Source organism: Anolis sagrei, chromosome 2 (assembly GCF_037176765.1).
Source record: "Anolis sagrei isolate rAnoSag1 chromosome 2, rAnoSag1.mat, whole genome shotgun sequence".
In the NCBI taxonomy this organism is placed as follows: Eukaryota; Metazoa; Chordata; class Lepidosauria; order Squamata; family Dactyloidae; genus Anolis; species Anolis sagrei.
This window is the reverse complement of record NC_090022.1, coordinates 37,379,990-37,392,370: the sequence shown is the minus strand read 5'-3', so window position 1 is coordinate 37,392,370 and position 12,381 is coordinate 37,379,990. Positions and strand designations below refer to the sequence as shown.

Genomic DNA, 12,381 nt, shown 5'->3' with positions numbered 1-12,381 from the left:
CTTCCAGTTGGGATTTACAGGTCAAGAGTAGAAATGAATAAATAAACACTACAGAAATGTTCTACATGTCATTCTATGTTCTACATAGTGAAATTTTGGAAATTAAAAAAAAACAAAATCTACCAATTGACTTCATGGGGGAGGGGAGAAACAATGAACTCTTCAGATTTATCAAATAATGATTAATGAAGTGTCATAATTTCTTTTTTACATTTCATATATTTTTATTTTTTTCATATTATATACAATCTAACAGTAAATAAACATCAAAAACTTCTTTGATCATATTTCTTATCATTATTTTTAAATTTCCATTACAACTTGTGCTACATATAACTCTATCGCACACCTTTTATCCAGTTATACATATTGTATTTCTTTATAATTATTATTATACCATTTTCTCCCTCTTCCTTTTAACCTTAGTTTGTGCCCCCTCCACCAGGACCAACCAACTCATGTTGTTTCACCATTCCAAAATATCATTGTTACTCTTGCTGGCTTATACCCCTTTCCCTCATTAAACACATATTCGATAAATTTTCACCATATTTTCCAAAAGTCTGTTTACATATTCCCCTTTTAATTTTAATATTGCAAGTTAGCTTATCATTAATTGCCATATTCCAAATTCCAACACTGATTTGAATATTTTTTATCAATCTGATTTAATCTAATAGGGGTTAGATACCACCTCCATATCATTTTGTAGTAATTTTCTTTAATTCTGATAGACATATTTTTTTAGTATTCTCATATTCTATATGTTTGCCCATTCTTGATTATTCATTTTCCCCTCCCAACACATTCATATCTCTAAATATTTTATTTATCAGTTGTGAATTTGAATGAGGAATTGACTTTGGGAAGAGAAGGAATGATTTTGCTTTCTGCACTAGTGGCGGACTATTGATCTTACTCAGAATAAAACAGTTGTCTGTGTTTATACTTATGGCAAAAGACAGATCATAGGATCTTTGACTGGACCTTACCTTACCTTACCTTACCTTACCTTACCTTACCTTACCTTTCCTTTCCTTTCCTTTCCTTTCCTTTCCTGAAAATGGCTCTGTCCAGTCCATTTTGGGTACCATTGAAAATTCTCTTCCCACCCCAGCACGGGGGCGGGGAGGCACTTTACTTCCTTCCAGTGAAGGGAGAGACAAAATAGTCCCAGACAGTGCTTCTTGTGGGTGGGGCCAACTAAACCGCAGCCCTGCTCACCTCATTTGCCCTCATAAGTGGAGTACATATTCTCCACCTGTTCACCCGAGGGGTCCCTGTACGAGCAACATATGAATTGCATCTGGGAACCATGGTGTCTTGCCCTTACTGGAGGATGACATGGTCACTGGGGGCCACTGCCTCGCATCATGATAAATCAAAATCAAGTGTAAATCAAAATTCAAGTTCAAGTTCATGTACAAGTTCAAGTTCATGGTGAAATTCTGATGTCTGATTGCAGATCACACAGAGATTGATTGATAACATATAATAAAAGTTGCCCATAGTTAACCCACACTGTGGTGTGGCTCGTGATTTCACTGGTGGGAGAGCAAATGTGCGAAGTCATGGCCTTTGGTGTAAATATTCCACAAATCATTCCTTGTCCTTCCCATAATCCCAACATTACATGGAGTGGCTGGGCCAGCCAGGGCATAATATTCTATCATAAAACAAAGGGGAGAAGGTGGGGTTGGACATACCAAGAATTCCTATTTCCCACTAAAATAAGTTTGTGGTTTGTTGAACGTATTTCACTGTCTGAAACTACAATGGTTGAAATGGTTGCTTTAACCATCCAATGATCAGAAATTCACTAAGTGTAATCTTTAACAATCAGACCTAGCCCTGCTGACAGGTTGTTATTTTATTCCCTGGAGGGAAATTGCTTTTAAAAAAGTGTCACGGCAATTTAGTGCAACGCAGCCAGCTCATAGAGTTCAACTAAGGACTCACCTCTGACTCATTTGGGCAGTAGGTGAGACTATTGCATCTGAGTAAATGTCAGCTTTTACGCTCTTTCCAAAGATCAGGAACAGGGTGGAGGGTGGGAGGGATAAAACTACCTGTCTGTATCCCTGTGTGTATGTGCTTTGAAGTCACCTGTCAACTTATGGTGAACTCATGAATTTAATAGCACTTTCTTAAACAAGGAATCCTCAGAGGTGTTTTTGCCTGTTCCTTCTTCTGAAATGTACCCTCTAGCACCTGGTATTCATTAGTGGCCCCTCATCCAAGTACTGTAAGGGGCATTCTGCTCAGAAAATAGCATCATTTACCCAGGATTTTTTTTGCATAACACTTTGAAGCAGTGCAAAAATCATCATGCAACATGAACAATATCAGGAAAAAATAACTTACTCTGGTGGTCTTGACTTTATTGCCAGTTGCACACATCCATCCTGAATTGTCTGGTAATGTCTTGCATTCCTCACCCTCTAGGCAGGGCTCCATCTCACACCACCATTTCCCAATAACTATGGATGCTGAAAGAGAAGAGGAAAAGAATTTGCAAATGAACCTTCTGTGTAAATAATTTATTCCAATTTACTTGGCTCCATCGAGCAGATGCTAACAGTGTATTGGATTCATTTGCACCTCAACACAGTCTGCACCTTAGATTTAGAAATACATATCTGGAATGTTGCATCAGAAATGAGAAAATTTATTATTTATTATTTATTTGATTGCTATCCCGTGTTTCTCCCCAAAATGGCTTGAAATATAAGTTAAATCAAGTGGCTAAGATAACTTGGGGTCCAATGCTTTCAAAAAGCCTCAACAATCAATCCAATTAATGCATTAATCTGAAGCAATTAAGAACATGCACACATATAACAAGCACACCCATTGCAGATCCTTTTAACCCCAATCAGTTAAAGGTTGGAAGCTTGTTTAAATAAGAAGGTCAGAAAGAAGAGAGAAGAGAGGGAGTTCCATTGCCTAGGACAGGGGTCCTCAAACTAAGGCCCGGGGGCCGGGTGCGGCCCTCCAAGGTCATTTACCCGGCCCTCGCTCAGGGTCAACCTAAGTTTGAAATGACTTGAAAGTACACAACAATCCTATCTCATCAGCCAAAAGCAGGCCCACACTTCCTATTGAAATATTAATAAATTTATATTTGTTAAAATTGTTCTTCATTTTAATTATTGTATTGTTTTTAAGTGTTGCATTACAAGTAAGATGTGTGCAGTGTGCATAGGAATTCATTTATGTTTTTTTCAAATTATAATCCGGCCCTCCAACAGTTTGAGGGACTGTGACCTGGCCCTCTGTTTAAAAAAATTGTGGACCCCTGCCCTAGGAGCAGCTTCTGGGCTCTGCCAGATAAGTCTATGGGATGAATAATGTGGGATGGAAAAAAAATCCTCTCCTGAAGTTGGTTCATGTGGGAGATACAGAGATTCCTACAAGGAGGGAAATGATAGTCATATTATATGGTCCCATAGGTGATAGAATAGAATAACCACTGATAGTGATAGAATAACCACTGTCGCTAAAGGATGAAGATTTAGGACCTCTTCATACGGCCCTTTTGGGCTGTGCCATTGCACTGCAAAAGGGATGGCGCATAGGGCAGCTTGTGGTGCCCTCCCTTACCTCATCACATGAAGGGGAGGAAAGTGCAGGTAGCTCCATAGGAGCTACCCAAACTACACTTTCTTCCCTGTAGTGGAGGAGAAAGCACCTTTCATTACTTCCCCTCCACTTTGGGAATAATGTCGGCAGGGCCTGCCATGTCTGATGGCACACAGCAGGCAGCATACTTGCCACGCTTAAAAGCAGCAAAATGGGGCAAAAATGCCCATGTGAAGTAAAAAGAAGGAAACCCTCCCTCAACCAGGCAGTACAATTCAACAACAGAATGCCTCAACTGAGGGAGCAAATTATGATCCCCATATCTATAGAACTTTCACTGGAAACTGGATAATAGCAAACCCTATTGAACTGAATTACTTCTGTTGAGTGTAACCGTAGAGGACACATGTCAAACGCAAAACTCACGGGCCGAATCCGGCTGGGTACATCATCAATGCCCGGGCAACATAGTTACATTTATACAATTTTACAATTACAAACCACCCTTTGGATTCAACCATAAGGTCGATTAATTCAAAACCCCTGCTGTAGCTTCTCTCTAAATGACCTAGAAAATTCCTAGAGATATATTATTTTTATGAATTTGTTTGGCCCTCCAGTGCGACCCTATGCAAATTTTTTGTTCAAGGATTCCATAGAATCACTCAGAAGATCTAGAGAGGACATACTTTATTAAATGAGGATGAGTGAAATCACATGTACAAGTTCTGTAGGCATGGGGAGTTGTATTGAATTCACACATTTGGCTTGAGTGACTAGCTTGTCCAAATAGCCCATGAATGTAAAAAACAAGTCACATTTTAAAGTCACTTTTGAATGGGCTACTCAGCCCTAACTTAGATAAAAGACCCATAAGAAGAGAGAGCGGCAGCGGAGAGTGCTTACAGCTCACAGGCTGAAACACAATTCATCTGATCACAGTCTTCTCTAGTGTGAAGATAAGTACATCAGAAGTACACATTGTCGAAGGCTTTCATGGCTGGAATCACTAGGTTCTTGTGGGTTTTTTCGGGCTATAGAGCCATGTTCTAGAGGCATTTCTCCTGACGTTTCGCCTGCATCTATGGCAAGCATCCTCAGAGGTTGTGAGGTCTCACAATCTCTGAGGATGCTTGCCATAGATGCAGACGAAACGTCAGGAGAAATGCCTCTAGAACATGGCTCTATAGCCCGAAAAAACCCACAAGAACCTAGAAGTACACATTATTTCTAAACCGATGCCTGAATTGTACTGCTACAGGCGCTTCCAGTTCTATAGGGCCTTAGCTGTCATCAGTTGCAACCCGCAGTCTTCAATAGAAAATAATAGGGCTTTATCTCACAAATCAACTCATTAAGTTATCAATTCCCTAGGTTTTCCCCAAATTCACTAGACGGCTTAATTAATACCAAAGCCAAATGGGGAATTAGATCATTAGCATTTGTTACAATCTGTTAGAGTGGGTGCCTCTCACTTCATCACGTTCAGGAAAATGGGAATGCCTGCTCTCTCTGGAGAATTATTAGAAACGAAAGAAATGCATCACATGGCCCTGCTGTTGAACTGGTTAATCTGTGTTATTTCTTTGGACTGAGGGGAGGGAGAGGGAAAACTTTTCTGGAGCCCCAATTGGAGCAGAAGAGCAAAGTTTGGCAAAGAAGTGGAAAAGTAGTATGTCTTGCAATAGAAAGTGGCATGTGGGGAGTGAGTAGTACTTAGCTTAGACAGAGACAAAGGCCTATAAGCAATCAGGACACTTTCAGAATGTTGTCCTTTTAGGTCTGACAAATAGGTATATCACATTGAGAATGTATACAGGAACACAGTTGGAGTCTTTCGGCAGACAAGATGTATGTTGACTCTTCTTGGTAACTTTTCTTCCTATATAAATTACATTCAGAATTGTTTTCTATTCTATCTTAGGGTATAACATACATTCTTGTATTACATAACTAAAATGAATTCTATTCTAGTCTTGCTCATATAGTGTACACATTGGATAATTAAATGAAAAATGTTCTGTGGTGTTTCTAAGGTCGGTTCCAAGCCAATGGAAATGGCCTTGAAATGTGTAGCACTAATAGTAGCTATAACTGTCATCATCATCATAATCTGTATATATAACTTTCTACCTCCAAAAATGTGCATGGAATTGACCAGTGACAGATGGGCACACTGTCCATTCCATAATGTTGCTGGACTTCTGGCAGATGCCTCACCCACAAGTGGAGCGGAAGCGTCATACGATGCTTTCCTCCCAACATGGAAGCCTGCCCATGTTGTGCTGGCTCCTTCCATGAAGGCAACGCTTCCCACATGTGACAGATTCATCCTGCTAACTCTCTAGAACCTTGGCAAAGCCAGGCAAAGCAGAATACCTTTGTGATAAGATTGTAAGACAGAAAATTTGATTTTCCCAAGATCTACCAGTAGATTTCCATGGCTGAGCACTAGTTTTGGACCATGATTTCCAGAGCTAGAGACCAACACTCAAACCACTCTACCTCACTGCCTCTTTATAACTTCTGTAGCAGAGTTTTTCCTGTATATACAGGCTCTCATTCAGAAATGTGTTTTAAATTATTTAGAGAGCCTAAATGACTCCCTAATTCAGAAGTTATATCTCAACATGGGAAGAGCTGGAAAGAACCAGATGATCTGAGAGGTGGGAATAAACATGAAGATCCCACAGCCCCTTGAAGCTGATATTAACTGATTATACCAAATGATTGTTGGTACCATTAATCAAGTTTTGAAAGAAGCTAGATTGTGCGCGCGTGCGCGCACACACACACAGAGCTTATTAAAGACTAGCATTTCGTAATGTTTTGAAACCTGATGGTTCAGTAATTATACCATCATACACAGATCTTTATAATTATTCTAAATATATATTCTATGCCACAATTAACAGCTTTTATTATAGAATGAGATGATTTTAGCTAAATTTTTAGTAATCCCAATTAGAGCAGACTTGCTGAATCATTTATTGAATGATGATTCAACATGCTGGTAAATCTCATTGATTCAACCAGTCCACTTATATTATTATCAACAGGATTTATCCTTTTGGTTTAAATGTTTGTGTATTCATTAGTGATGGCAGATGCTTGTTAGCTGATTGAAAATGTATTAAAATGTATTTAAAACATTTCATTTTCACTGAAAACAATTTAAAATATTTGAAATGGCTCATGCTTTCACAAGGATGGTTTACTGGAAAGGCACTGATATCCATTCACAAGACATACTCATTGTACAAATGTATTTGTTGTGAGGACGTATTCTGACTCCAAAGTTATATAATTTCCCCTGTATTGCCACATACATCATAAGTCATTTGGAACAGAAATTCTCCAATATTGGTTCCAAAGGTAAGGCTGTTTTTCCCCCATTGCCATTTGTTTGCTGCATTTTTAATCACCTTTTTTCCAATGATGTGCATTAATAATGAACAAGTGCCAAGCGGGTTACCCTACAGTAATTCAGTATTCTTTGGATAGCCAGAGAACTAATTCCCTTGTCTTATGAGGGTTCTTTTAACTTTCTAGCGCAATATTCTCAGCTGTAGATATAAATAAAAATATACATGTAATCGTGCATAGGCCTCTTGAGCTAAACAGGACACAAAGTTAGAACATGAATATAAACTTTGCCACAGTGAAATTTTGCAATCCAATCTCATGTCTATTCAGAAGCAATTTCCACTGCATTAAGTGAAGACTATATCCAGTTAAGTGCAATTGCATATCTAATGCCCTGGAAATATACTTCTTTGAGCACAATAGAACTTACTTCTGAGTAGACTGTGTTTAATTCTATTTTAATGTTTGTATATTTGTATATTTTAAATCGGATACCAATGCTTTTATGTCAAGCCACTTTAAGTCTCCTTTGGGGAGATAAAGCGGGATAATAATAATCTATATAAATAAAAATGTAATGTTCGTTTATGGGATTAACATAACTCAAAAACCACGGGACAAATTGCCGCTAAATTTGGACACAAGACACCTACTAACCCAGGGAGTGACCACCACTCAAAAAATTGATTTTGTCATTTGGGAGTTGTAGTTGCTGGGATTTATAGTTAACCTACAATCAAAGAGCATTTTGAACTCCACCAGTGATAGAATTGAACCAAACATGACACACAGGACTCCTGTGATCAACAGAAACACTAGAAGGGTTTGGTGGGCATTGACCTTGAGTTTGGGAGCTGTAGTTCACCTACATTCAGAGAGCACTGTAGACTCAAACAATGATGAATCTGGACCAAACTTCGCACGAATATTACATATACCCAAATATGAACACAAATGGAGTTTGAGGAAAATGGACCTTGACATTTGGGAGTTGTAGTTACTGGGATTTATAGTTCACCTACAATCAAAGAGCATTCTGAACTCCGCCAATGACAGAATTGGGGCAAACTTCCCACACAGAACCCCCATGACCAACAGAAAATACTTAAGGCCATCCAGCAGGCCCGTAGCCAGGATTTCGTTTCAGGGGAGGGGCTGAATTTTTTTCAGGGGGGGCTCAGGGGGGCTGAGTTTCGGGGGGGGGGCTGAGTCTGAGTGAAAGAGGGTCTAGCCTAGCAAACCTTTTGTATCATTACCCCAATACCCCCATGCATATGGGATATATTGAGTATGGTGATCAGATCATGATATGAATAAACATAACAGTTTAAATAATGCACCAGTAAGGCCTTTTCGCGAACCACCATGAGAATTTTTTTTTGGGGGGGGGCTGAAGCCCCCTGAGCCCCCCCCCCCTGGCTACATGCCTGCCATCCAGTCCAACCCCCTCCACAAAGGCAAGATAATGTAATCAAAGTCTTTTTGACAAAGAGCCATCCAGCCATAGATATAGATAGATAGATATGATTCTCACACAGAGAGATATAGATTTGAAAGGGACCCCTAAAGAATAATAATGATACGTTGCATGTTTCAGAGTAGGTAAACCAGACAATCTCCACATCAACACTGACAAAGAAACTGCAAGAAGTACTGTTCACCCACAAGCATAAAGAAATTACATATATTATTTTCCAGATCGCCAGACTGGGCCACAGCAACGCGTGGCAGGGCACGGCTAGTAATAGATAAAAATCAAATTGTGCTATTAGTGTATTTAAAATCAGATTGGGGAGTTCTTTAAAAATTGAAGGTTGTTTCTACAGCAGAGTTGGAAACAACAATTTTTGAACAAACCAGGGATCCCAAGAAGTGGAGATGGATGGGAACCATCAGATCCTTTTCAGTCTTTTGTCTAGAAACCTAGATGCAGCTAGGATGCTAATAACTAAGCCAGCACATTGACTGGACTTTTATTCTCTTTTGTTTTGTTTATACAGAAGCGAATAATTGTACAGTTATTCCTTTGTTAAAAGTATAAATAACTTCATTTTCAAAGAACTGTACTGAAGGGGAACCTGAAACTCTTAGCCAGTGTGGGATTTTAGGGATGGTATTTCAGCAATATTTGGAAGGCCACAGCTTCTTCTGCCTGCCTTGATATAGCTAAGGACCAACTAAATTAAGAACACAAAAGTGCAAGATCTGCCTTAAGCAGTATGTTTTGAAAATATTAAACCCCAGGGATAATATTTCAAACTTTATGACATCTAATGGAAAGAAGATAACTTCCCTTTGATTTAAGACAGCATGCAGCCAAATCTTGTTATCACTGCGCTTGATTGAAAGGAGAGATAAAAATTCCACCATCCCATCAAACTCATAGCAGGTATATAACCTTTTGACTGAAACATTTACTTGTGGTAAACAAGGAATGCCATTGTAAATGCAAGCACATCATCAAAGAGGATGTCTTTAATGGAAAACTCAGCAATGCCACATATTAAACTTGTGTGCCAGGTGCATCTGTACCTTGGGAAGTTAGACCTGGCAACAGTGGTACATGCTCTTGTTGCATCTCATATAGACTACTGCAACATGGTCTACATGGGGTTGCCTTTGAAGATGGCCCAAAAGCTTCAATTAGTCCAATGGGCGGCAGCCAGATTTCTAACTGGTGTGGCGTACAGGGAGCATACTACTCCTCTGTTATGTGAGCTCTACTAGCTGCCAGTTTGCTACTGAGTCCAATTCAAAGTGCTGGTCTTGGCCTATAAAACCCTAAACAGTTCTGGTTCAACTTACATGTCTGAACGCATCTTTCTCTATGAGCCTACAAGAGATTTAAGATTGGCTGGGGGGCCCTGCTTTCCCTCCCAACCTCTTCACAAGTATGATTTAAGAGAAGAGACAGAGCCTTTTCTGTGGTGGCCCCTTGGCTGTGGAACTCCCTCTCCAGTGACATCAGGCAGGCCCCATTCCTCCTGGTTTTTAGAAAAAAACATAAGACCTGGCTTTTTACGCAGGTGTTTAGTGAATAGGAAACTAATGAGACTAACTAAACAGCTTGAATAATGAACTATAGATTTTGGAAAACAATTATGGATATGAGATCATGACTCACCATTTTATATGGTTTTTAATCTGTTTGTTTGTTTGTTTGATATGTATTTTAATTGCTTATAGGTTTAGGTTTAGATTGTTTTATATTTTGATGAGATGTGTTTTATTGTTATTCTGTGTGGCATTACATTTTTGCCAGATTTGTAAGCCGCCTTGAGTCCCCTCCGGGGTCGAGAAAAGCAGGGTAGAAATGAAGTAAGTAAGTAAATAAATAAATATCACCCTACAAAGCAATAATAGATGTAAACTGTATCAATTGTTATAAAACCAAGGTGGATCTTTGGAATAGAAGGTTTCCGGGGGGGGGGGGGGGGTGCCATCCTATGGACTAGCTGCTTCATCTGTTAGTTTAGTTCTATATCTCTTAGATTGAGGGATTTACCTTGTGGAATGACAAATCATCCTTCAACTAGCCTTACTCCAGAGTAGATGCAGAGCAGCAAGTGATGAGTGTTAGAAGCAATGGGTGAGTTTTTTCCATGAAAACACATAAACTTCTATCAGTTCCAAAACACAGTGGAACAAAAGAGAGAGAAAACCACATGGGAGTGGGAATGAAAAAATATGGCTGCTTCCTGGAGTCCTTGAGGAATGCCCCAAGATGATGGTAATATCATCTGGATCTTTGATATTGTTAACGTTCTGACAACAATGTTCTTTCTGAATGTGCTGCTGCAATAGCCACAAAACTCCTGATATCTTTTCTGTTCCTGTATTTCTCCTTCTATTAACTTTGGGTAGATGCATTATAAGAGAAAGGTTTCTTGTTTACTACTTGTATCATGCTGGCGTTCCAAATATTGGGCTTCCTGAAATAATGTAGATAAATCTCAAAAGCCTGCAACACAAGTACTAAATGCATTGAAGATATAGTAATCGATCCAACAATCTCTCAGAAAATCTATGTAAGTTATTTCTCCGTGAAACACTTTAAAAGGTCAAAAGGATTTATAGTAGATCCCTGTTGTCATTCTTTGGTTTAAATTGTCTGAAGAATTTACAACTGGATACGTATCTTAATGAAAACAAAATCTTTTAGCTGGATGGGTTTAAAATCTATTATGTTATTGGTTTTTTTTTTTTTGACAAACAAGATTTTGAAAATGACACATTCAGGGTCATATTTCTCCTTCAGTCTTTAAATTCTGATATGAAGACTGGTATTCAACTAATGTTAATAGTCAGCATGCCAATCATTAAAATGATGACATCTGTAATGCAATTTACTAGGCAATAGTTTTTATGGATTAGTAGAAGGAGGTCGGATGTGCCAAGTCCTACTTTTCTTCCAATTCCCCTTGGCCTGGCAAAGTGGATTGATAAGGTTGAAGCTCCATCTTTCAAAAATCAATTGTGGAGATGTTATGGCAGTAATGCTGAGAAATAAGGGGCAAGACAAATGGACTTCCTGCTTTCTCTACTGGAAGATTCTGCTGAAACAAGATCCTCCAAAGAACTCTTCCAATCATAGAAAATTATGGAAACTTCTTAGGACTTATGGAGTTTTCATAAGTCAACAGTCCATTTGAAGTACCCACATAGTTATGTAAAGACTCTGGAATATCTTGAATGTGCAAAGCCTTGGTGCTCAACATGCCTTTTGTTAGAAAAACCATGATTTCTAAACCATGTCTTTAAAATGTCTACTTTTTGTGATGCATTATATTTATCTGTTATTTATTTAAAATGTACTTATTCCAGAGCAGGTTATGAAAAGATAATTCCTGCCTCTGTAGGCTTATAGTCTGGAGCATAAAAAGAAGAGAAAGAAAGGAAAGCGAAAAAAGCAAGTGGTTGCTCAGAATTGAATAGTCATAGAATTGAATGGACACAATGTATTTATTTGTTTATTTATTTATATTTACAAATTAGGGCAATATGTCCAGTCATCAACTGGCCCACATGTTTTTAGATGTCTCTATCTTAAATTCTTCAGCTATAGCTTGCTGGAATTATAAACTATTTATTTATAGCTTTATTGACTAACTACAGACTTTTTTTGGTGAGACTCTGCAAGGCTTCCCAAGCTGTTTCTGAATTTTCAGCAATAAAGAGCTGGTTGAATTATGTACTCATGGTCAAGAAACAAGTCTGCTGTCTTATCTCAAGTAACAGCCCATAAAATATTAGAATCTGAGCACTACAAATTTGTGTCTATAGTTATTAAGACATTGTAACAAATGCCAGAAGAGATTGACTGGCAAAACCAGTACACCGTTCTTTGCAGTAATAGGAAAAGTTGTAGAATTGAGTACAAGGCATTCCATTTTAATCTAGTTCCCACTAGAGAAGATTGAAATAAATAAAATT

The 12,381-nt window shown here is 38.6% G+C and overlaps 1 protein-coding gene across 2 annotated transcripts in view; it reads right to left on the bottom strand.

Moving 5' to 3' along the window:
• The window catches only part of TAFA1 (TAFA chemokine like family member 1), a 429,474-nt gene that overhangs the window by 16,000 nt on the left and 401,093 nt on the right, over nucleotides 1-12,381 (bottom strand). For both annotated transcript variants that reach the window (XM_067463462.1, XM_060766394.2), the window contains exon 4: nucleotides 2,365-2,489. In XM_067463462.1, coding sequence (XP_067319563.1) covers nucleotides 2,365-2,489 — 125 coding nt within the window. The remainder of the gene's footprint in view (nucleotides 1-2,364; nucleotides 2,490-12,381) is intronic.